Source organism: Parambassis ranga, chromosome 20 (assembly GCF_900634625.1).
Source record: "Parambassis ranga chromosome 20, fParRan2.1, whole genome shotgun sequence".
Lineage (NCBI taxonomy): Eukaryota > Metazoa > Chordata > Actinopteri > Ambassidae > Parambassis > Parambassis ranga.
The window spans coordinates 16,399,199-16,420,772 of record NC_041040.1 but is presented as its reverse complement, the minus strand read 5'-3'; the positions used below and the strand labels follow the sequence as shown (position 1 = coordinate 16,420,772).

Here is a 21,574-nt window from a genome sequence, read left to right as displayed (position 1 = left end):
AATGTAACTCACAGCGGGGGTTTTTCAATCTTCCGCTCTTTCTCTGGAATGCAATTGTAGATGCTTTCTGGCGGCTTCACACCTTCAGGCATGTTGAATAATTTCAACCCAAAAGGTACGAATCAACTGAGTGGTTTCTGTGGCCGAATAATAACCTGAAGAAAAGCTTGCTCGAATTTGTTTGCCAACACAAGCGCAGGACAGTTGCTAGGCAACCTGCGGAGGACGTGTTGCATTCTGGTATAGTAGGTATTTTTGAACGCATGTCTTCCCATGATATCTGATCTGTCACGTATAACCTTTATGCTCCTTGCTTTATATTCTGTCCGCACAGTGGTCTGCATACCATGGGTTTGTTTTAGCTACAGACGCACACACACCTACAGAGGACCTGGCCTACGTTCTATACTATTATCAGCACCGGCTGATTTTAATATTAGATTTCAACTTAGCAGTCGCTGTAAACACAATCACATAATGTTTAGTCTTTGCTTTATTGTCTTGAACTCATGGATTTCCAAAATAACGCCCGTTAAAATCGTACTTTCACACTATAACAATGATTTACGAGATGAACCGAAGCACTTGAACGCAGCACCCGTTCATCAGTTTTATATTTATTCTTTCGCGATTAAAGCACATTTGTTGCCCTAAATTATACAGTCGTATTGATTCAATGTGCTGTGTATATGTAGCTTCTGTAAATAATTATAATGCATAACTAACAACGCAGTGGGAATTGGTTCCTACTGCGCTTCCGTAGTGATTAAATTTGTCCCTCCGAGCTGCCGTAGTTGTTTATGGAGCCTGCGGAATAATTTGCCTGAAGTGATTCTTCTTCATAGTATTCAACAAAATAAGCTGTGACTTTGCTGAGACATTTGTCAACGGAGATTTGAGGACACAAGCCAAGACCTGAGGTGAGCGTCTTGCCTAAAACTATGAATAACAATGTAACGTCACTTTGTTATTTACAAGCTGCAAAACACGTGGGAAGTGTCGCCGCTCTCTGAAGAAAGCAGGAGGCTGTCCGTTCAGTAATATTAAATAAAAAAGAAGGACTGGCAGACTCTAAATACCTACTTTAACTGTAGGTTAAGTGTTCTGTGCTAACTGCACACGTATGTCGCAGCCTCATAGGTCTTAGTAAAGCCTGTTTAATGTTGTCCTTCGCAGGGGGAGAGGCTCTTATTAGATTCCTGAATGGGTTTACTGAGAGCACACCCAACCCGCTGGCCAGGGGGACAAGAATATCCTCCTCAATGGGTCCTCCTGGAGAGGGAAAACCACCGTAGAAAGATTGTGGCCCACAAACTGGGGCTGCCTGTCATAGATGTGGTGATGACGTTCTGGAACCGACATGGAAGATGCCTGTGTCTGCCAAACTGCAGCAGTTTGGTGGCCAGCGTTTCTTGAGGAGGAAGGTGACGCTTTGTGTAACTTCTCTGCCACAGTGATTCTATATCTGATGATTATATATCATCATCGTCACTTAAACCTTGATGTTTATTAATCAATAAAGAATCAAAGATAGATTATCATTTGAAAGTGTGTCTTTTTAGTCTGAGCCATACATGTGTAATGTCAAGGAAGAATGGTTAGAGACATTTATTGGAGTAAATCTGACCCCTTAATGTATTAATTGCTGGGTATGTAGATGGTTTTGAACCTCTCGAAGAGGTTGATTGTCCTCTCCAGCTGCGTCATGGCCTCCTCCAGTCGGAGCTTATGGGTTTTCCTCGACAGCGAGTTTCAATGATGAGAGGCAGGCATTGGTACTCATGGTGCACCTTATCCCAGTTTTTCTTCAGGGTCTAGAAGGACAGAGAGATAATATCAGGATTCAGAGATTTTATAGAGTAAACAGGAGTCAATAAAAGGTACTGGCAATAGTTGATGGATGCTGAAAAGGTTCATTCCTCTCCCTAAAGTAATGGAATCATTCTGTTCATTTCCTGTGCTTCTTCACTGGTTCCAGGTGCCTGAATGATCCCCTGCTGTTTCAGAAAAAAAAGGACTGCCGCTGTGTAGCCATGTTTTAGGTACCTCCAGGACAGCTTGACGCTCCTCCTCTGACAGGTTCTTCATGGATGCCTGCTCCCTCTGCTCCTTCAGAAAGTCCTCGTGCCTCTCCTGAGCAATTCGCTCTTCTTCATTGCGCTGCAGCAGGTACTCAGGCACCTGACCATAGTCCTGCAAACAGAAGGAGGAAACTTTAGACATGTTTTGAAATAAAACTGTTGTAACTAAACCATGTATTGAGTAATTCAAGAAAACACCTTTTTACGGCTGTATTTTGGGACAAGTCCTGAGTTTTCAAGGAGCTGCTTGGATCCTTTGTTGCTGTCTACAATTGTAGGATGCGGTTTCTTCGGCACCATTACAGTTGTGTTTAAACAGGCCTTCTTGGTGGGGATTCCCATGAGTGGGACCTCAGTCCTCAAAGGAACTGGTGGCTTTCTCACAGTGCGGACGTGCTTTGAGGGAGGTGTGTCTGAAAGAACGCAAAAAAGGAAGAAACTGATAATCAACACTCAAAAGAAAATCAAACAGCCTAACTGGGGAACTCACTTTTACACACTCTCGCCTCTGTTGAGCGCTTCTTGAGGTAGTTATCAGGAGGCGACACCATTATTTTTGCCGGTCCCATAGTTCTCCTCGCATCCTTATTTGACTTGCTCTCAAGAAGCACAGCTGGCCTGTGCTTTGACATATACCTTTACCAAACAGACCGAAATAATCAATTACTACAGTCACTAAAATCATTTCAGAGGTTCAAGAAAAGAATACAACTGATCATTTCTTCATTTTCATAACAAACAAAGTTAAGCCAAAAAACACAACTCCTGTCACTTAACCCTCATGGACTGTTCGCAAACACTACCCTAATGTGTTGTTCGGGACAAAAACGTCCCCTAACTTTAACAGTTTTAAAAATATATCAGATAAATAATTTTTTGAAATTTTTTTGCATTGACCTTTTAATTAACTTCAGTTCTAATCAACAGTAGTGAAAAAATCATTTTCCCCCAGGATTTTAACCCTTTAATTTTATAAGGGGTGGTGCTGAAAATTGGAAAAAAAAACACACAAAATGGCTAATTTTTAATAGTAAAGGTGAATGTGGACTGGATTTTTTTTTAACCTTTATTACAGTCTTGGTCATGTCAAACATCAGTAAAAAAATTGACTTTATTGCATTATTGGTTTTTGCACAGCACTGGATTTTCTTTTTTTCTCCCATTTTGTCCCATAGACTTACATTATAACCACTTTTTTTTGACTGCACAGCCATGGCACTACATAATCATGCATTCTTGATTGTTGGTGGTTTACCCTGTTGGTAGGAGGTAAAATTTGTGATTTTTACAGTTAACAACTTAATGACCATATTAACTGTAAAAATCACACTTTACCTCCTAACCAAAAAGTGGTTATAATGTAAGTCTATGGGACAAAATGGGAGAAAAAAAGAAAATCCAGTGCTGTGCAAAAACCAATAATGCAATAAAGTCAATTTTTTTACTGATGTTTGACATGACCAAGACTGTAATAAAGGTTAAAAAAATCCAGTCCACATTCACCTTTTCTATTAAAAATTAGCCTTTTTGTGCCTTTTTTTTCCAATTTTCAGCACCACCCCTTATAAAATTGGTGATTAAAGGGTTAAAATCCTGGGGGAAAATGATTTTTTCACTACTGTTGATTAGAACTGAAGTTAATTAAAAGGTCAATGCAAAAAAAATTCAAAAAAATATTTATCTAATATATTTTTAAAACTGTTAAAGTTAGGGGACGTTTTTGTCCCGAACAACACATTAGGGGGTAGAATTTGCCCACAGTGTACTGTTGACCAATGAAAAATGTTAAAATCATATTAACAAAAATTATGTAAAATTAAGCTTGTTGAGCAAAAATTATTCAATTTGTTCACATATTGACAAAGTTATGGCCAAAATAAACAGAAAAATTTCTCTCAGAGGACAAAAATGTCCCGAACAGTGCATGAGGGTTAAATAAGTCAATTGTGAGCTCCTTGTTGAGTAAATCCAACATAGATCAAATACTTTTGTGTGTGTGTGTGTGTGTGTGTGTGTGTGTGTGTGTGAGGGTAAACAGCAAACAACAAAGTAGTTAGCTAAATTAGCATGGTGGCTAGCTAAGTGAGTTAGCTAAGATAATGTAACTCACAGCGGGGGTTTTTCAATCTTCCGCTCTTTCTCTGGAATGCAATTGTAGATGCTTTCTGGCGGCTTCACACCTTCAGGCATGTTGAATAATTTCAACCCAAAAGGTACGAATCAACTGAGTGGTTTCTGTGGCCGAATAATAACCTGAAGAAAAGCTTGCTCGAATTTGTTTGCCAACACAAGCGCAGGACAGTTGCTAGGCAACCTGCGGAGGACGTGTTGCATTCTGGTATAGTAGGTATTTTTGTACGCATGTCTTCCCATTATATCTGATCTGTCACGTATAACCTTTATGCTCCTTGCTTTATATTCTGTCCGCACAGTGGTCTGCATACCATGGGTTTGTTTTAGCTACAGACGCACACACACCTACAGAGGACCTGGCCTACGTTCTATACTATTATCAGCACCGGCTGATTTTAATATTAGATTTCAACTTAGCAGTCGCTGTAAACACAATCACAGAATGTTTAGTCTTTGCTTTATTGTCTTGAACTCATGGATTTCCAAAATAACGCCCGTCAAAATCGTACCTTCGACTTTATAACAATGATTTACGAGATTAACCGAGCACTTGAACGCAGCACCCGTTCAATCAGTTTTATATTTATTTCTTTCGCGATTAAAAGCACATTTGTTGCCCTAAATTGTACAGTCGTATTGATTCAATGTGCTGTGTAATATGTAGCTTCTGTAAATAATTATAATGCATAACTAACATACGCAGGGGGAATTGGTTCCTACTGCGCTTCCGTAGTGATTAAATTTGTCCCTCCGAGCTGGCCGTAGTTGTTTATGGAGCCTGCGGAATAATGTGCCTGAAAGTGATTCTTTCTTTCATAGTATTCAACAAAATAAGCTGTGACTTTGCTGAGACATTTGTCAACGAGATTTGAGGACACAAAGCCAAGACCTGAGGTGAGCGTCTTGCCTAAAACTATGAATAACAATGTAACGTCACTATGATAGAATTCTTTTTAGTCAGACCTGTGTCTCGTGTTTTACCTTGACATGTTTCGACTACTTCCTGCAGTCTTCCTCAGAAGTCACATGATGTTACGTGACGTGTCTGCCAGCTGATCTTATGCAGGTTGTGGCGCCATTCTCCCACTACTCCAGGTAGTGGGGGAACAGCGCCACCTGTAGTCCGGCTTCCTCAGCGCTGTGTCCCAGGTGTGGGACAGCAGTCTGGTCTCCTCAGGACAGTGTTCCAGGTGTGGGACAGTGTAAAAGTTCCCTCGTCCCGGTTCATTGTCCTATTGGCCCGCTTCCTTATTTCGATGGCTTCCTTAATCCACCGTTTGAATTTGTTGTCCTCGTTTCCGATCACTTTTGCCCCATCCCAGTCCATAATGTGCCTTTCTCTTTTGCAATGATCCGAGATTGCTGATTTCAGGTTTTCTTGTTGTGCTTTCTGATTTCTCATTGCTCTTTGTATTTTTTCCGTTATTCCACGGATGTAGGGGAGTGTCACCATTGTTTTATTTTGTTTTTGGTTTGTGTTTCTCTTTTTTTCTTTGTTTTTTCTGTTGTCGATTTGTTGTTTTCCTTTTTTGATTGCCCACATGGGGTACTGGCATTTTTTTAAGGCCTTTATGATGTGTTTTTCCTCCTCCTGTCTGTCTTGTGGGTCTGTGATCATGGTGGCTCTGTCGAATAGTGTTCGTACGGCGGAGAGTTTGTGTGCGGTGGGGTGTTCAGACGTCCATAACAGGTATTGGTCGGTGTGTGTGGGTTTCCTGTGAATTTTGATTTTTATGCTGCCGTCCTGTAGATGTGTGATGTTTATGTCCAAAAAGGTTATCGTACTGTCTTTTTCCTCCTCGTGTGTGAATTTGATTTTTCCTGTGCTGTCTATTTTGTTGAGGTGGTCTGTTAACTCCTGTGTGTGGCCAGTTTTTATTTTTTCCAGGATGTCATCCATGTATCTCCTCCACATTTTGAGACCGCATTGTGCAGGTGCCGTGCAGATGGCCTTCTCTTCTAGGTCCTCCATAAAAAAACCACTCATGATGGCTGAGAGTGGGTCCCCCATTGCAAAGCCCTCCCTCTGTCTGTATAAAATACCCCTGAATTGGAAATATGTGGATGTGGATACGAAATGTAGCAGCCGGGTTATGTCGTTAACTGCTAGATTGGTCCGTTTGTGTAGTGTCTTGTCTGTCCTGAGGCGGTTCTCTACTATCTGCAGTGTTACGTTTACTGGTGTTTTGGTGAAGAGGGATATTACGTCATGTGATATGAATATTTCGTCCGGGTGTACTGTGGTGTCCCTGAGTTCCTGCGCTAACTGGTTTGAGTTTTTACAGTGTTGTTCGGTGAGGCCTAGTAGTGGTTTTATGAGGTCAACTAGTGCTTTTGATAGGTTGTATGTTACTGATCCAATGCTGTCCACTATTGGGCGTAGTGGTGTGTTTTGTTTGTGGATTTTGGGTGTGCCATATATTCGTGGTGTGATACTGGCTGTGGGCATGAGGTGGTTGTATGTGCTCTTATCTATTTTACCTTCCTGTAGTAATGGTTTGAGTAGTGTTTTGAGTGTCCTTTTCTTTTCTTCTGTGGGGTCCTTTCTGAGCGGTTCATATGTTTCAGTGTCTTTTAACATGTTTTCCATCTGTTGCTCGTAGTGCTTAGTGTCCATAATGACTGTTGTCCTACCTTTATCCGCGGGTATGATTGTGATGCTCTTGTCCTGTGCCAATGTTTTAATTGCTTTGGCTTCTTCTTTTGTTATGTTAGCTGGTGGTATTTTTGCGGATTTTAGAATACCTGCTATCTCGTTCCTTAGCTCTGCTTTTTTCCCCTGGTCCGGTATGGATTGACACGCTAATACGGTGGCTAGGATGAACTCTTCGTGTGGTATTTTGTTTGGTGTGACAGCATAGTTAAGTCCGCGAGACAGGACGTCTATTTCTATCTTTGTTAGGCGGCGTTGTGAGATGTTTTTGACCCATTTTTCTTTTTCCGCTTCGTCTGTGTCCTTATTTCTATGTTGTTTTCGTGTTATTAGTCTGTCCAGTTTTTTGATGTGTCTTACCTTTGTCCGTTCAAAAAATATTTCGTGCGTCTGCCTCAGGTGTTCTTTTACGAGTTTCTGTGTGTTTTCTTCCGTGGGGTATTTCAGTCTGAAAGCTTCCGTTTGTGTTTTTATCTCTGTGTTGATGTTGGTTATTTTGCTTGTCGTGCAGCGTATCCTTTCTTTAAGGAGCGCTGTGCGGGTTTTCTCTATTATCCTATTTGGATTTTGGGTTGGGATGGGGTTTTTTACTTCCAAGCTTGGTGGTGTTACTCCCTCGTCTCGGCATCTCAGGTTGAATTTAAGGTGGTTGCGATAGCGTGCCCTTTTTTGTTCCAGCTGCTCCAGGCGTCGGAAATCTTTGACACATTGTTGTCCAAAACTTGTTCGTAATATTTCGATAAGGTTCATTTGGTCTTCACCTATTTATGAACTAACACAAGACACAGGTCTGACTAAAAAGAATTCTATCATAGTTCATAAATAGGTGAAGACCAAATGAACCTTATCGAAATAATGTAACGTCACTTTGTTATACAAGCTGCAAAACACGTGGAAAGTTGTCGCAGCTCTCTGAAGAAAGCAGGAGGCTGTCAGTTCAGTAATATTAAATAAAAAAAGAAGACCTACTTTAACTTGTAGGTTAAGTGTTCTGTGCTAACTGCACACGTATGTCGCAGCCTCATAGGTCTTAGTAAAGCCTGTTTAACTGTTGTCCTTCGCAGGGGGAGAGGCTCTTATTAGATTCCTGAATGGGTTTACTGAGAGCACACCAGCTTGCTTTAAGAACTGCCAGATTCTGCCTGAGCTCCGCATCAACACCAAAATCATGGCTGTCCACCAAACCCGCCTTCCAGGGGGACAAGAATATCCTCCTCATGGGTCCTCCTGGAGCAGGGAAAACCACCGTAGGAAAGATTGTGGCCCACAAACTGGGGCTGCCTGTCATAGATGTGGATGATGACGTTCTGGAACCGACATGGAAGATGCCTGTGTCTGCCAAACTGGCAGCAGTTGGTGGACAGCGTTTCTTGGAGGAGGAAGGTGACGCTTTGTGTAACTTCTCTGCCACAGTGATTCTATATATGATGATTATATATCATCATCGTCACTTAAACCTTGATGTTTAGTTAATCAATAAAGAATCAAAGATAGATTTATCATTGAAAGTGTGTCTTTGTTAGTCTGAGCCATACATGTGTAATGTCAATGGAAGAATGGTAGAGACATTTATTGGAGTAAATCTGACCCCTTTAATGTATTAATTGCTGGGTATGTAGATGGTTTTGAACCTCTCGAAGAGGTTGATGTCCCTCTCCAGCTGCGTCATGGCCTCCTCCAGTCGGAGCTTATGGGTTTTCCTCGACAGGGTTTCAATGATGAGAGGCAGGCATTGGTACTCATGGTGCACCTTATCCCAGTTTTTCTTCAGGGTCTAGAAGGACAGAGAGATAAATATCAGGATTCAGAGATTTTATAGAGTAAACAGGAGTCAATAAAAGGTACTGGCAATAGTTGATGGATGCTGAAAAGGTTCATTCCTCTCCCTAAAGTAATGGAATCATTCTGTTCATTTCCTGTGCTTCTTCACTGGTTCCAGGTGCCTGAATGATCCCCTGCTGTTTCAGAAAAAAAGGACTGCCGCTGTGTAGCCATGTTTTTAGGTACCTCCAGGACAGCTTGACGCTCCTCCTCTGACAGGTTCTTCATGGATGCCTGCTCCCTCTGCTCCTTCAGAAAGTCCTCGTGCCTCTCCTGAGCAATTCGCTCTTCTTCATTGCGCTGCAGCAGGTACTCAGGCACCTGACCATAGTCCTGCAAACAGAAGGAGGAAACTTTAGACATGTTTTGAAATAAAACTGTTGTAACTAAACCATGTATTGAGTAATTCAAGAAAACACCTTTTTACGGCTGTATTTTGGGACAAGTCCTGAGTTTTCAAGGAGCTGCTTGGATCCTTTGTTGCTGTCTACAATTGTAGGATGCGGTTTCTTCGGCACCATTACAGTTGTGTTTAAACAGGCCTTCTTGGTGGGGATTCCCATGAGTGGGACCTCAGTCCTCAAAGGAACTGGTGGCTTTCTCACAGTGCGGACGTGCTTTGAGGGAGGTGTGTCTGAAAGAACGCAAAAAAGGAAGACACTGATAATCAACACTCAAAAGAAAATCAAACAGCCTAACTGAGGAACTCACTTTTAGACACTCTCGCCTCTGTTGAGTGCTTCTTGAGGTAGTTATCAGGAGGCGACACCATTATTTTTGCCGGTCCCATAGTTCTCCTCGCATCCTTATTTGACTTGCTCTCAAGAAGCACAGCTGGCCTGTGCTTTGACATATACCTTTACCAAACAGACCGAAATAATCAATTACTACAGTCACTAAAATCATTTCAGAGGTTCAAGAAAAGAATACAACTGATCATTTCTTCATTTTCATAACAAAGTCAAGCCAAAAAACACAACTCCTGTCACTTAAATAAGTCAATTGTGAGCTCCTTGTTGAGTAAATCCAACATAGATCAAATACTTTTGTGTGTGTGTGTGTGTGTGTGTGTGTGTGTGTGTGTGTGTGTGTGTGTGTGTGTGAGGGTAAACAGCAAACAACAAAGTAGTTAGCTAAATTAGCATGGTGGCTAGCTAAGTGAGTTAGCTAAGATAATGTAACTCACAGCGGGGGTTTTTCAATCTTCCGCTCTTTCTCTGGAATGCAATTGTAGATGCTTTCTGGCGGCTTCACACCTTCAGGCATGTTGAATAATTTCAACCCAAAAGGTACGAATCAACTGAGTGGTTTCTGTGGCCGAATAATAACCTGAAGAAAAGCTTGCTCGAATTTGTTTGCCAACACAAGCGCAGGACAGTTGCTAGGCAACCTGCGGAGGACGTGTTGCATTCTGGTATAGTAGGTATTTTTGAACGCATGTCTTCCCATGATATCTGATCTGTCACGTATAACCTTTATGCTCCTTGCTTTATATTCTGTCCGCACAGTGGTCTGCATACCATGGGTTTGTTTTAGCTACAGACGCACACACACCTACAGAGGACCTGGCCTACGTTCTATACTATTATCAGCACCGGCTGATTTTAATATTAGATTTCAACTTAGCAGTCGCTGTAAACACAATCACATAATGTTTAGTCTTTGCTTTATTGTCTTGAACTCATGGATTTCCAAAATAACGCCCGTTAAAATCGTACTTTCACACTATAACAATGATTTACGAGATTAACCGAGCACTTGAACGCAGCACCCGTTCAATCAGTTTTATATTTATTTCTTTCGCGATTAAAAGCACATTTGTTGCCCTAAATTATACAGTCGTATTGATTCAATGTGCTGTGTAATATGTAGCTTCTGTAAATAATTATAATGCATAACTAACAAACGCAGGGGGAATTGGTTCCTACTGCGCTTCCGTAGTGATTAAATTTGTCCCTCCGAGCTGGCCGTAGTTGTTTATGGAGCCTGCGGAATAATGTGCCTGAAAGTGATTCTTTCTTTCATAGTATTCAACAAAATAAGCTGTGACTTTGCTGAGACATTTGTCAACGAGATTTGAGGACACAAAGCCAAGACCTGAGGTGAGCGTCTTGCCTAAAACTATGAATAACAATGTAACGTCACTTTGTTATTTACAAGCTGCAAAACACGTGGAAAGTTGTCGCAGCTCTCTGAAGAAAGCAGGAGGCTGTCAGTTCAGTAATATTAAATAAAAAAAGAAGACCTACTTTAACTTGTAGGTTAAGTGTTCTGTGCTAACTGCACACGTATGTCGCAGCCTCATAGGTCTTAGTAAAGCCTGTTTAACTGTTGTCCTTCGCAGGGGGCTCTTATTAGATTCCTGAATGGGTTTACTGAGAGCACACCAGCTTGCTTTAAGAACTGCCAGATTCTGCCTGAGCTCCGCATCAACACCAAAATCATGGCTGTCCACCAAACCCGCCTTCCAGGGGGACAAGAATATCCTCCTCATGGGTCCTCCTGGAGCAGGGAAAACCACCGTAGGAAAGATTGTGGCCCACAAACTGGGGCTGCCTGTCATAGATGTGGATGATGACGTTCTGGAACCGACATGGAAGATGCCTGTGTCTGCCAAACTGGCAGCAGTTGGTGGACAGCGTTTCTTGGAGGAGGAAGGTGACGCTTTGTGTAACTTCTCTGCCACAGTGATTCTATATATGATGATTATATATCATCATCGTCACTTAAACCTTGATGTTTAGTTAATCAATAAAGAATCAAAGATAGATTTATCATTGAAAGTGTGTCTTTGTTAGTCTGAGCCATACATGTGTAATGTCAATGGAAGAATGGTAGAGACATTTATTGGAGTAAATCTGACCCCTTTAATGTATTAATTGCTGGGTATGTAGATGGTTTTGAACCTCTCGAAGAGGTTGATGTCCCTCTCCAGCTGCGTCATGGCCTCCTCCAGTCGGAGCTTATGGGTTTTCCTCGACAGGGTTTCAATGATGAGAGGCAGGCATTGGTACTCATGGTGCACCTTATCCCAGTTTTTCTTCAGGGTCTAGAAGGACAGAGAGATAAATATCAGGATTCAGAGATTTTATAGAGTAAACAGGAGTCAATAAAAGGTACTGGCAATAGTTGATGGATGCTGAAAAGGTTCATTCCTCTCCCTAAAGTAATGGAATCATTCTGTTCATTTCCTGTGCTTCTTCACTGGTTCCAGGTGCCTGAATGATCCCCTGCTGTTTCAGAAAAAAAGGACTGCCGCTGTGTAGCCATGTTTTTAGGTACCTCCAGGACAGCTTGACGCTCCTCCTCTGACAGGTTCTTCATGGATGCCTGCTCCCTCTGCTCCTTCAGAAAGTCCTCGTGCCTCTCCTGAGCAATTCGCTCTTCTTCATTGCGCTGCAGCAGGTACTCAGGCACCTGACCATAGTCCTGCAAACAGAAGGAGGAAACTTTAGACATGTTTTGAAATAAAACTGTTGTAACTAAACCATGTATTGAGTAATTCAAGAAAACACCTTTTTACGGCTGTATTTTGGGACAAGTCCTGAGTTTTCAAGGAGCTGCTTGGATCCTTTGTTGCTGTCTACAATTGTAGGATGCGGTTTCTTCGGCACCATTACAGTTGTGTTTAAACAGGCCTTCTTGGTGGGGATTCCCATGAGTGGGACCTCAGTCCTCAAAGGAACTGGTGGCTTTCTCACAGTGCGGACGTGCTTTGAGGGAGGTGTGTCTGAAAGAACGCAAAAAAGGAAGAAACTGATAATCAACACTCAAAAGAAAATCAAACAGCCTAACTGAGGAACTCACTTTTAGACACTCTCGCCTCTGTTGAGTGCTTCTTGAGGTAGTTATCAGGAGGCGACACCATTATTTTTGCCGGTCCCATAGTTCTCCTCGCATCCTTATTTGACTTGCTCTCAAGAAGCACAGCTGGCCTGTGCTTTGACATATACCTTTACCAAACAGACCGAAATAATCAATTACTACAGTCACTAAAATCATTTCAGAGGTTCAAGAAAAGAATACAACTGATCATTTCTTCATTTTCATAACAAAGTTAAGCCAAAAAACACAACTCCTGTCACTTAAATAAGTCAATTGTGAGCTCCTTGTTGAGTAAATCCAACATAGATCAAATACTTTTGTGTGTGTGTGTGTGTGTGTGTGTGTGTGTGTGTGTGTGTGTGTGTGTGTGTGAGGGTAAACAGCAAACAACAAAGTAGTTAGCTAAATTAGCATGGTGGCTAGCTAAGTGAGTTAGCTAAGATAATGTAACTCACAGCGGGGGTTTTTCAATCTTCCGCTCTTTCTCTGGAATGCAATTGTAGATGCTTTCTGGCGGCTTCACACCTTCAGGCATGTTGAATAATTTCAACCCAAAAGGTACGAATCAACTGAGTGGTTTCTGTGGCCGAATAATAACCTGAAGAAAAGCTTGCTCGAATTTGTTTGCCAACACAAGCGCAGGACAGTTGCTAGGCAACCTGCGGAGGACGTGTTGCATTCTGGTATAGTAGGTATTTTTGAACGCATGTCTTCCCATGATATCTGATCTGTCACGTATAACCTTTATGCTCCTTGCTTTATATTCTGTCCGCACAGTGGTCTGCATACCATGGGTTTGTTTTAGCTACAGACGCACACACACCTACAGAGGACCTGGCCTACGTTCTATACTATTATCAGCACCGGCTGATTTTAATATTAGATTTCAATTTAGCAGTCGCTGTAAACACAATCACAGAATGTTTAGTCTTTGCTTTATTGTCTTGAACTCATGGATTTCCAAAATAACGCCCGTCAAAATCGTACCTTCGACTTTATAACAATGATTTACGAGATGAACCGAGCACTTGAACGCAGCACCAGTTCAATCAGTTTTATATTTATTTCTTTCGCGATTAAAAGCACATTTGTTGCCCTAAATTATACAGTCGTATTGATTCAATGTGCTGTGTAATATGTAGCTTCTGTAAATAATTATAATGCATAACTAACATACGCAGGGGAGATTAGTTCCTACTGCGCTTCCGTTGTGAATTAAATTTGTCCCTCCGAGCTGGCCGTAGTTGTTTATGGAGCCTGCGGAATAATGTGCCTGAAAGTGATTCTTTCTTTCATAGTATTCAACAAAATAAGCTGTGACTTTGCTGAGACATTTGTCAACGAGATTTGAGGACACAAAGCCAAGACCTCAGGTGAGCGTCTTGCCTAAAACTATGAATAACAATTTAACGTCACTTTGTTATTTACAAGCTGCAAAACACGTGGAAAGTTGTCGCAGCTCTCTGAAGAAAGCAGGAGGCTGTCAGTTCAGTAATATTAAATAAAAAAAGAAGACCTACTTTAACTTGTAGGTTAAGTGTTCTGTGCTAACTGCACACGTATGTCGCAGCCTCATAGGTCTTAGTAAAGCCTGTTTAACTGTTGTCCTTCGCAGGGGGCTCTTATTAGATTCCTGAATGGGTTTACTGAGAGCACACCAGCTTGCTTTAAGAACTGCCAGATTCTGCCTGAGCTCCGCATCAACACCAAAATCATGGCTGTCCACCAAACCCGCCTTCCAGGGGGACAAGAATATCCTCCTCATGGGTCCTCCTGGAGCAGGGAAAACCACCGTAGGAAAGATTGTGGCCCACAAACTGGGGCTGCCTTTCATAGATGTGGATGATGACGTTCTGGAACCGACATGGAAGATGCCTGTGTCTGCCAAACTGGCAGCAGTTGGTGGACAGCGTTTCTTGGAGGAGGAAGGTGACGCTTTGTGTAACTTCTCTGCCTCTGGGTGTGTTGTGTCCCTGACAGGCTCAAACCCTCTTCATGCTGAGGCGATGCAGCACATCAGACAGAATGGGCTGGTTGTCTACTTGGATGTAGACAGTGAGGACATCATACAGAGGCTCACAAGGATGAAGGTGAACAGGATAGTGGGTCAGGAGGCAGGGGTACCCATGAAGGATATTCTGCTGTACAGGACACAGTTTTATGAGAAATGGCTGGATGTGCGGGTGCTGTGTGGAACAGGAGACACGGTGGAGGAGGTGGCGGAGAAGGTGCTGAAGGCTGTACGGAGATATCAGAACCACGATGAAGATACTTATGTATCAACAAGGTGTGACAGTGCAGGTTTGTCCAATCAGAAAACACACTTCAGTGACGTGGTTGTTGAAGGTCTGGCAGCAGACGGAGGCCTCTATGTTCCCATAAATGGCCTCCCAAAGATGGATGCACGTGAGTGGATGAGATTAGCTGGCATGTCGTACCCTGAACGAGCTTTAGTTTTACTCGAAAAGTGCATCCACCCACTGGACGTGTCTGCTCTGGATCTTAGAACAATGATATTCAATGCATATGGATCAAACTTTTTAACAGAAGCAGTCGCGCCTATGAAACACCTCGTCAACAATCAGTACGTTCTGGAGCTTTTTCATGGCCCCACCGCCTCATTCAAAGACCTGGCTTTACAGTTGATGCCTCAGCTCTTCACACACTGCCTCCCACCTATGTGCAACTACCTCATCCTGGTAGCCACGTCTGGAGACACCGGCAGCGCAGTGCTCAGTGGGTTCAGCAGACTGAGCGGTGCCGACGGAACTCGGACCGGCGTGCTGGTGTTTTTCCCAGAGGGAGGAGTGAGTGAGATTCAGAAGCTGCAGATGACGAGCTACAAGGAGGGAAATGCCAGAGCTGTCGGCGTCCTGTCGGACTTTGACTTCTGTCAGAGAACCATTAAGAGGATGTTTGGTGAGTCAGGACTGACGGGGCATCTCGCTGTGGAGTTCGGGACAGTCCTGAGCACCGCCAACTCCATCAACTGGGCACGCCTGCTGCCACAGGTGAGCCTGAATTATCTGAGTCAGGGGGAACCAAGTAACAGATCATGTTGCGGTGTCCGGTAATGTACACTCAAGCATCTGATGCTGAATGAAAGAAAATTGAACTATAAAACAGCAGCGCCCTCCTCTGGAGAAGCACTTTTTTTCGTTTTTCGTTTTTTTAGGCTGTATTTTCAGTTGCAGAGCTGCTACACTGTGATTTACATGTTATTTTCCTATGTTTATATCACACTGAGTTCTGTTAACCTCTCCTCCTCTCACAGGTGGTCTATCATTCCTCTGCCTATCTGGATCTGTGCAGAGATGGTATTATCAAGTTCGGAGAGCCCATCGATATCTGCATCCCCACTGGCAACTTTGGCAATGCCATGTCGGCTGTGTACGCCAAGCAAATGGGCATTCCGATAAGAAAAGTCATCTGCGCATCCAACCACAACCGTGTCATCACAGACTTTATCACCACCGGCGAGTATGATCTGCGTGGACGGCCTCTCATGCTGTCCAGCTCACCCGCTATAGATATCCTGAAATCCTCCAACCTGGAGAGGTTTATCTACCACGTCTCAGGCGGTTGCGGTCGCCTCGTCAAGGACCTGTTCACACGTTTAGACAGACAGCAGCACTTTCAGGTTCCTGAGCCTCTCCTTGGCAGGATGCAGCAGGAAGTGCTGGCTAGCTGGTGCTCAGAGGAAGACTGCTTGGCCGCCATCCAGAGCACTCACACTCAGACGGGATACGTCATGGACACACACACCGCCGTGGCAAAAGTCGTGTCTGATAGGCTGCAGGACGGCTCCTGCCCTGTGGTGCTTTGTTCTACTGCTCACTATGGAAAATTTGCTCCCGCTGTGTTCAAAGCTTTACAAATCCAAAATATTCCAGAGGATCCTGTGGAGCAGCTGAAGACACTGGAGCTCAGTGCATCCACACCGACAATGCACAGAGAGATGATGCAGTGCCTGAAGGAGGGCGGCAGGACGAAACACACTGTTTGTCAGGCTGATTACAGCGTGATGGTAGAAGAAGTGGAGAGCATGATACAGGACTGTTTCCTGAAAGTTATTTAGATTAGTCCATCATAAATTGATTAAATCCATATTTACTAAGCACACTGTGTCTGTTAGCTCTGTGCCAATGTGCTGTTGTGTTATTAGGCCATGTCAGTGATGTCCTGTGTGTTTAAAGGTCAGACCCTCCCTGAGATGACATGGTTGAAAATACCCTGTAATGGAGCTTTAAACAGTTTTATTACTCAGTTTATTGATTATGCAACATTTCTTTACATGATTATCTGGACTCTTGGCCCACTAGATGGGGATGTCTACCTCTGGGCAAGTGGTGCCAGCATTCCAGTAACAGTATATGGGTATTTCTGTAAGAAGAAGGGCAAACACACTCCTAAAGTGTGAGGTAAAAATCAATATCTGTGATCAGAGAGATAATTATCTTCTTAAAATCAGGTTGTGTACTTATTCACTGAACTCAATACATTTTTAATATAGTGTCACTGTGTTCAGGTACATTTTGTCCAAACACTAATAAGTAATGGGTTTTTTTTCTTGTGTGTAATTTTGCTAGTGTTCTCTGATAGGAAGGAAGCTGAAGGCTAACAAGGTGCATTTCTCAGTGTGGTAGTGAAGTACAGCTAATGTATTGATCCTCGTCTCAGTGTCCACTGACTCCTAAACTGAGTTTCCTTTTTACACAATGGGTAACTGAGGCCATGTCCTCCCTTTTTATATAAATACTGTGTAATTAATAATTAATATAGTTTTTATGCAATGGGACCAGTTTGTAAATGTAAACTTTGTTCAGACTTATAAGAAGACTGCATCTCTCATAGATCTGAAGAGGCCCAAAGCAGATCTGAGGGTAGTTTTGCCTCCAACGCCACACTCCATCCATAACAGGAGCATTCAGAAATGAATCCTGTCTCTGTGGCTGTGTGTCAAGTCATTTGAATCCAGGTGCTGCCTCAGCAGCCGTGGGGAGGAGGAGGAGGAGGAGGAGGAGGAAGATAAGTTTCATAGATCTCCGGGATTGCTTATGACTGCAGTTGTTAAAATAGATGGAAAGTCCGGCCAGATTTGACAGAACACTTTGCCAGTATGCCCTCTGATCTGGATCACTGTCTCAGTCTGCAGGAAGTCAGAGGTAAAATGGTTTTTGTCTTTGCTATTATCATTCTGTCCTCTGTGGCCATGATAACCTGTGCACATGTGATGCTAGCTGCCAACAGCCTCCATTCCTCAGTAGCTGGTTGCACTACCTGTGTTTACAAAATGAAGATTTATGCTTATAGTACTATAAGTACTATAAAAATTTATGTTTGTTGACCTTTATGCTGCTCCAAGTATGCTAACCAGCAAGGCTAATATGAACCACTAAGTATGTGTTAGCTTAGCCTAGTTGCTGTTTCTAATGGAGATTTATAAACATCAAAGTAAAGGCATCACACCAGCTGGAGAGACTAAAACTGTACAAATGTCGGGTTCAGCTAGCTAGCTGAAGTAACTGGCTAAGCTAATGTTAGACATGCTGTTTATAGGCTCATAAACATGATTTAAAAACAGTTAATAAAAGGTTTGATTACACTTTGCCTCAAAACAACATACTTCTAGTGACACAACATGCTAGTACAGTTAGCTAGCCTCTGTTATTGTAGGCTAACTAAGCTAAGCTATCAGTAAGAGTTCATTTAAAGTTACACAAACAAAACTAAACCTGTTGCCTCCATAAAAGTGTCATTATTGTCACTGTACAATGTGTCACTATTAGCCTACAGCATAAAAAAGAGCCAGTGTTTGTCTTTTATTTTGAAAAATCTCAGCTCAGATCTGGATCACTGTCTAACTGCAGCAGTGTGTCACTCACACTGTTGGCTGTACTCCTGTGCCTTCCATGCTGACAAGATGACGGATCACTTCTTTTTTTTGCTATGCAAGAATGTGTTTCACAGTATGTGGTCACATACTGTAGTCTTCTCTGTACCGACTCTGTGCTAGTTCTCTGTTCCTTCCTCCCATCTGCGGCTGCGGTTTGCTTCGCTGTGAGCGCTGGCCTTATTAATCAAACTGCTTGGCAGGTGAATGTGAAGAATGGGTGGGAAGGAGTCTGCAGGCAGAGGAGGGTGGTGTGCAGGTGCATGGATCTGTGCGTATGTGTGAGCGGCGAGGGGGAAGAGAGAGCCAGCTGTTGCTCGGCACCTAGTGACCCACGGCTGGCTGAGCAAGGATAATTGCAGATACCAGCCTGTTCCCATCTCCTTAATGTGAACCTGTGGCATAATGGAAACTGCTCTGTTCACAGTGGAGGGAAATAGAAAAGAGAGAGGAGGAAATTAAGGCATCCGAGGAGTTTGGAGAGAAGATCCAGTGAGGCGGGTTGAATTGAGGGGTCTGTTCGTAAAGATCCCTGCATCCAGCTCATTTTCTGTCCATGTTCTGAGATTATAACTGACACAGCAATGGAGCAGAGCCATCAGGTTTCAAAAGACACATTCTGAGTACTCATCTCGTAGTTACGTGAAGCTCCTTTGTATAATAAGTGACTTTTCTAAATGAACTGACTCCATCCAGCTTCAGACCATCCCCAGTGATGCCTATTAGCGTTGCTTCAGTGTGATTTTTTTACTGTCCCTTGACAGTTTAAATACATTTCAGAAGCTCCTCCACTCTGCCAAGAACAAAACCCACAGGAGGAACACAAAACATAAAAAATCTTGGCCGAAAAATACCGCCACTAATTATGGTCTCAACACTCCAAAGACCTCTGTTACATTATTGGCAGTTGCCTAACATAATTGCCAGTGTTTAGAATAAAAAGGTAGTGAGAGATCCTGATTAACATCACATCAGACCCCCACAGCCCCCTACCCCGCTGCCATCTTACCAGCTTTTGGTGGTCAGATTTACATAAATACATGAATGTTAGAGCGCTACATAGTGTATTTATCTTTCACAGACTTTTTTATAAAATGACCCGACACTCACAGCGTGACAGTGATGTCATCCCTGCACTCTGATTACCTTAAAACACCACATATTTCATCTGGAGACAACACGTGGTGCTGACACACATTAACCTTTGTGCAGAGCAAGCGGCGAGCGGCGACCTATATTCTCTCCCTAATCATTCAGAAGAAGAAAACTCCCTCGCATGATCCCCTCACAGATGTGACCTAAATCATATTGTTGTTACTTAACCAAGTAGTTTGGATGCCTAAACCCAAACAAATATAGCAACTGGAAATAAAACAACACAGGTCCAACACAGACTCTATTAATTCAAGGAAAAAATGAAGAAGAAGCTGTGTCTTCTACACCAAAACAGTTCATTTGATCTAACAACACAGTCAAAATGCATACCCTATGTTGCCCCCGCTCCACTGTTATCTTATCCACAGTATTAATGCATAGTAAAGTGTATTTTCCTCCATGATCAATGGTTCATTTCTGGAAGGAGTAGAACAATCAGCCTGCACATCTCAACACCATGTTCACCCAAGGCTTGCAGCTAATTACCCAAGACATTGATTTGCACCCCAGCATACTTTTACAAAGTGTGAGGAAGAGGAGGGGGAGAGAAAAGCAGAGCTAATGAAGGTGTCAACGGGAGCTCGCCACCCGAAGATGATTGTTATTGGAGTGGGGATTTAACTCATTTGCATTTTGATGCGAACTCGGGGGCTAAACAAAACACACGTGCACCTATCCACTGTTAACAGTCTTTGATAAGCCCAAAGACAAAAAGCAATGATTCAGTGCAAGGTGAACAAAATAACTGAAGGGTCCAGAAACAGATTGCATTCAGCTGATGCCTCCATCAGGCTTCTGGCGACCGTCTGCCATGATCTTCTCCCCTCTGTGATGAAGGAAAGAGAATCCATTTCTCACTCAGAGAATGATAAATCAATGACCCCGAGATGGATCCGTGTGAAATAAGAGATGAGCCTCGCCTCGGAGGATTCACCATGAGGGCTCGGACTGACAGCTGACTGACAGGGGTTAACTGGTTTGGAGGTGTAAAAACTGACCCTCTCAGACTCGGACTCCAGAAGAAAAAAGGTTAAAATGCTATACGTGTTGAGGCCAGGGTTTATACGAGGAGGCTAGCTGCTGAACTCCCAACATATTCCCGCAGCTGACCCTTCACTAAAGACCTTTGACCTCTTTTCATGTTTTCATACGAGTCTCGCAGTGAATGTAGCAGATTTATCATTTCTGGTTTTGTCTAGCTAAACTTTGAAAGATGATAATGATGCATTTATTCTGTCCTGGGGAAGAAGAGACAGACAGTCAGAGATTCAGATTTTGTGTTGTTCTATAAATGTACTATAGATTTGATTCTGTCTAGTTTGTAGTTTTGATTTTAAACAGCTCTAACTGTGTCACAATTTGAGCTAATGTTAATGAGATGGGTTTTTTTCCCATCAATCATTTCCTCCCAGTTTGTTTGAAATCAAAGATCTCTATCAAATTGTGCCCAGCAGCAACAAAGTAGTTGCAAAGTCACAACAAGAGAGTCTAGACGACAACCAATACAACACAGAACAATCACAAAGTGATGCAAGATTACCATCATTAGGGAAAGAACCACATGATATTATATATAAGACTGAGGCTTAACAGCTAAAATTAGCATTCAGACATTCAACATAAATGTAGTAGCTGCAGTAAAACCATCCTAAGACTCTGAATACACATATAAAGCAAACGAGTCAGTGAAACTGATTTCGTTTCTGCCTTTTTGGATTATTATAGTTGTTTTACCCTTTGCTCCCAGAAACAATTACACTGCAACCGTTTTATGAATGGTTGAATTTTCCTAATTCACAGAATCCACCTCTTAACCTCAGTAAAAGAATGAAAGATTCTTGGAATTTTTTTATAGGTTTTGATCTTAAAAGTGTAATAACTGTCTGGTTACATAGCAACAGTATACAGTTCACAGAAATTGTACTTTTATCTCCAACATAGAATATAAGTTATGTAATGTTTCTCTATGTTTATTGCCCTATTTTCAAGTCAATCATCACAGACGACACCAAT

At 42.5% G+C, this 21,574-nt stretch overlaps 5 protein-coding genes, 1 long non-coding RNA gene and 1 pseudogene across 6 annotated transcripts in view; 3 read left to right on the top strand and 4 right to left on the bottom strand.

Moving 5' to 3' along the window:
* Positions 1 to 76, bottom strand: part of LOC114453594 (enkurin-like) — a gene marked incomplete at its 5' end in the record, with an annotated part of 69,407 nt that extends 69,331 nt beyond the window's left edge. The window contains one exon of the mRNA XM_028433546.1: positions 13 to 76. Coding sequence (XP_028289347.1) covers positions 13 to 76 — 64 coding nt within the window. The remainder of the gene's footprint in view (positions 1 to 12) is intronic.
* A 1,562-nt stretch (positions 77 to 1,638) lies between these two features.
* LOC114453393 (enkurin-like) lies at positions 1,639 to 4,485 on the bottom strand (annotated as a pseudogene).
* Positions 4,486 to 7,797: 3,312 nt separating this feature from the next.
* LOC114453341 (threonine synthase-like 1) lies at positions 7,798 to 9,079 on the top strand. The gene is made up of 2 exons (XM_028433201.1): positions 7,798 to 8,250; positions 8,807 to 9,079. Exons 1-2 carry the CDS (start codon positions 7,959 to 7,961, stop codon positions 8,812 to 8,814), a joined length of 300 nt encoding a protein of 99 aa, XP_028289002.1. The 5' UTR covers positions 7,798 to 7,958; the 3' UTR covers positions 8,815 to 9,079.
* LOC114453340 (enkurin-like) lies at positions 8,464 to 10,124 on the bottom strand. The gene is made up of 5 exons (XM_028433199.1): positions 9,875 to 10,124; positions 9,400 to 9,545; positions 9,108 to 9,322; positions 8,875 to 9,021; positions 8,464 to 8,641 (listed from the first exon to the last, which is right to left on the bottom strand). The coding sequence occupies exons 1-5, from the start codon at positions 9,952 to 9,954 to the stop codon at positions 8,468 to 8,470; spliced, it is 762 nt and encodes a 253-aa protein (XP_028289000.1). The 5' UTR covers positions 9,955 to 10,124; the 3' UTR covers positions 8,464 to 8,467.
* Positions 10,125 to 10,629: 505 nt separating this feature from the next.
* Positions 10,630 to 12,175, top strand: LOC114453315 (uncharacterized). Its single transcript, XR_003672432.1, has 3 exons — positions 10,630 to 10,790; positions 11,033 to 11,346; positions 11,903 to 12,175. It is a non-coding gene; the product is annotated as an uncharacterized LOC114453315 (long non-coding RNA).
* Positions 11,560 to 13,203, bottom strand: LOC114453314 (enkurin-like). Its single transcript, XM_028433139.1, has 5 exons — positions 12,969 to 13,203; positions 12,496 to 12,641; positions 12,204 to 12,418; positions 11,971 to 12,117; positions 11,560 to 11,737 (listed from the first exon to the last, which is right to left on the bottom strand). The coding sequence occupies exons 1-5, from the start codon at positions 13,046 to 13,048 to the stop codon at positions 11,564 to 11,566; spliced, it is 762 nt and encodes a 253-aa protein (XP_028288940.1). The 5' UTR covers positions 13,049 to 13,203; the 3' UTR covers positions 11,560 to 11,563.
* A 546-nt stretch (positions 13,204 to 13,749) lies between these two features.
* LOC114453249 (threonine synthase-like 1) lies at positions 13,750 to 17,311 on the top strand. The gene is made up of 3 exons (XM_028433050.1): positions 13,750 to 13,886; positions 14,129 to 15,524; positions 15,788 to 17,311. The coding sequence occupies exons 2-3, from the start codon at positions 14,151 to 14,153 to the stop codon at positions 16,589 to 16,591; spliced, it is 2,178 nt and encodes a 725-aa protein (XP_028288851.1). The 5' UTR covers positions 13,750 to 13,886; positions 14,129 to 14,150; the 3' UTR covers positions 16,592 to 17,311.
* Positions 17,312 to 21,574: the final 4,263 nt, after the last annotated feature.

Bases quoted from the DNA above. Each gene is read 5' to 3' on its own strand.
- LOC114453341 (XM_028433201.1), top strand. From the start codon at position 7,959: ATGGGTTTACTGAGAGCACACCAGCTTGCTTTAAGAACTGCCAGATTC.
- LOC114453340 (XM_028433199.1), bottom strand. From the start codon at position 9,954: ATGCCTGAAGGTGTGAAGCCGCCAGAAAGCATCTACAATTGCATTCCA. The intron at 9,546-9,874 runs GTGAGTTACATT...TGTTTGGTAAAG, and splicing joins AAGATTGAAAAACCCCCGCT to GTATATGTCAAAGCACAGGC. The intron at 8,642-8,874 runs GTACCTAAAAAC...CTGTCCTTCTAG, and splicing joins AGCGTCAAGCTGTCCTGGAG to ACCCTGAAGAAAAACTGGGA.
- LOC114453314 (XM_028433139.1), bottom strand. From the start codon at position 13,048: ATGCCTGAAGGTGTGAAGCCGCCAGAAAGCATCTACAATTGCATTCCA. The intron at 12,642-12,968 runs GTGAGTTACATT...TGTTTGGTAAAG, and splicing joins AAGATTGAAAAACCCCCGCT to GTATATGTCAAAGCACAGGC. The intron at 12,419-12,495 runs GTGAGTTCCTCA...GCGTTCTTTCAG, and splicing joins AGAGGCGAGAGTGTCTAAAA to ACACACCTCCCTCAAAGCAC.
- LOC114453249 (XM_028433050.1), top strand. From the start codon at position 14,151: ATGGGTTTACTGAGAGCACACCAGCTTGCTTTAAGAACTGCCAGATTC. The intron at 15,525-15,787 runs GTGAGCCTGAAT...CTCCTCTCACAG, and splicing joins GGGCACGCCTGCTGCCACAG to GTGGTCTATCATTCCTCTGC.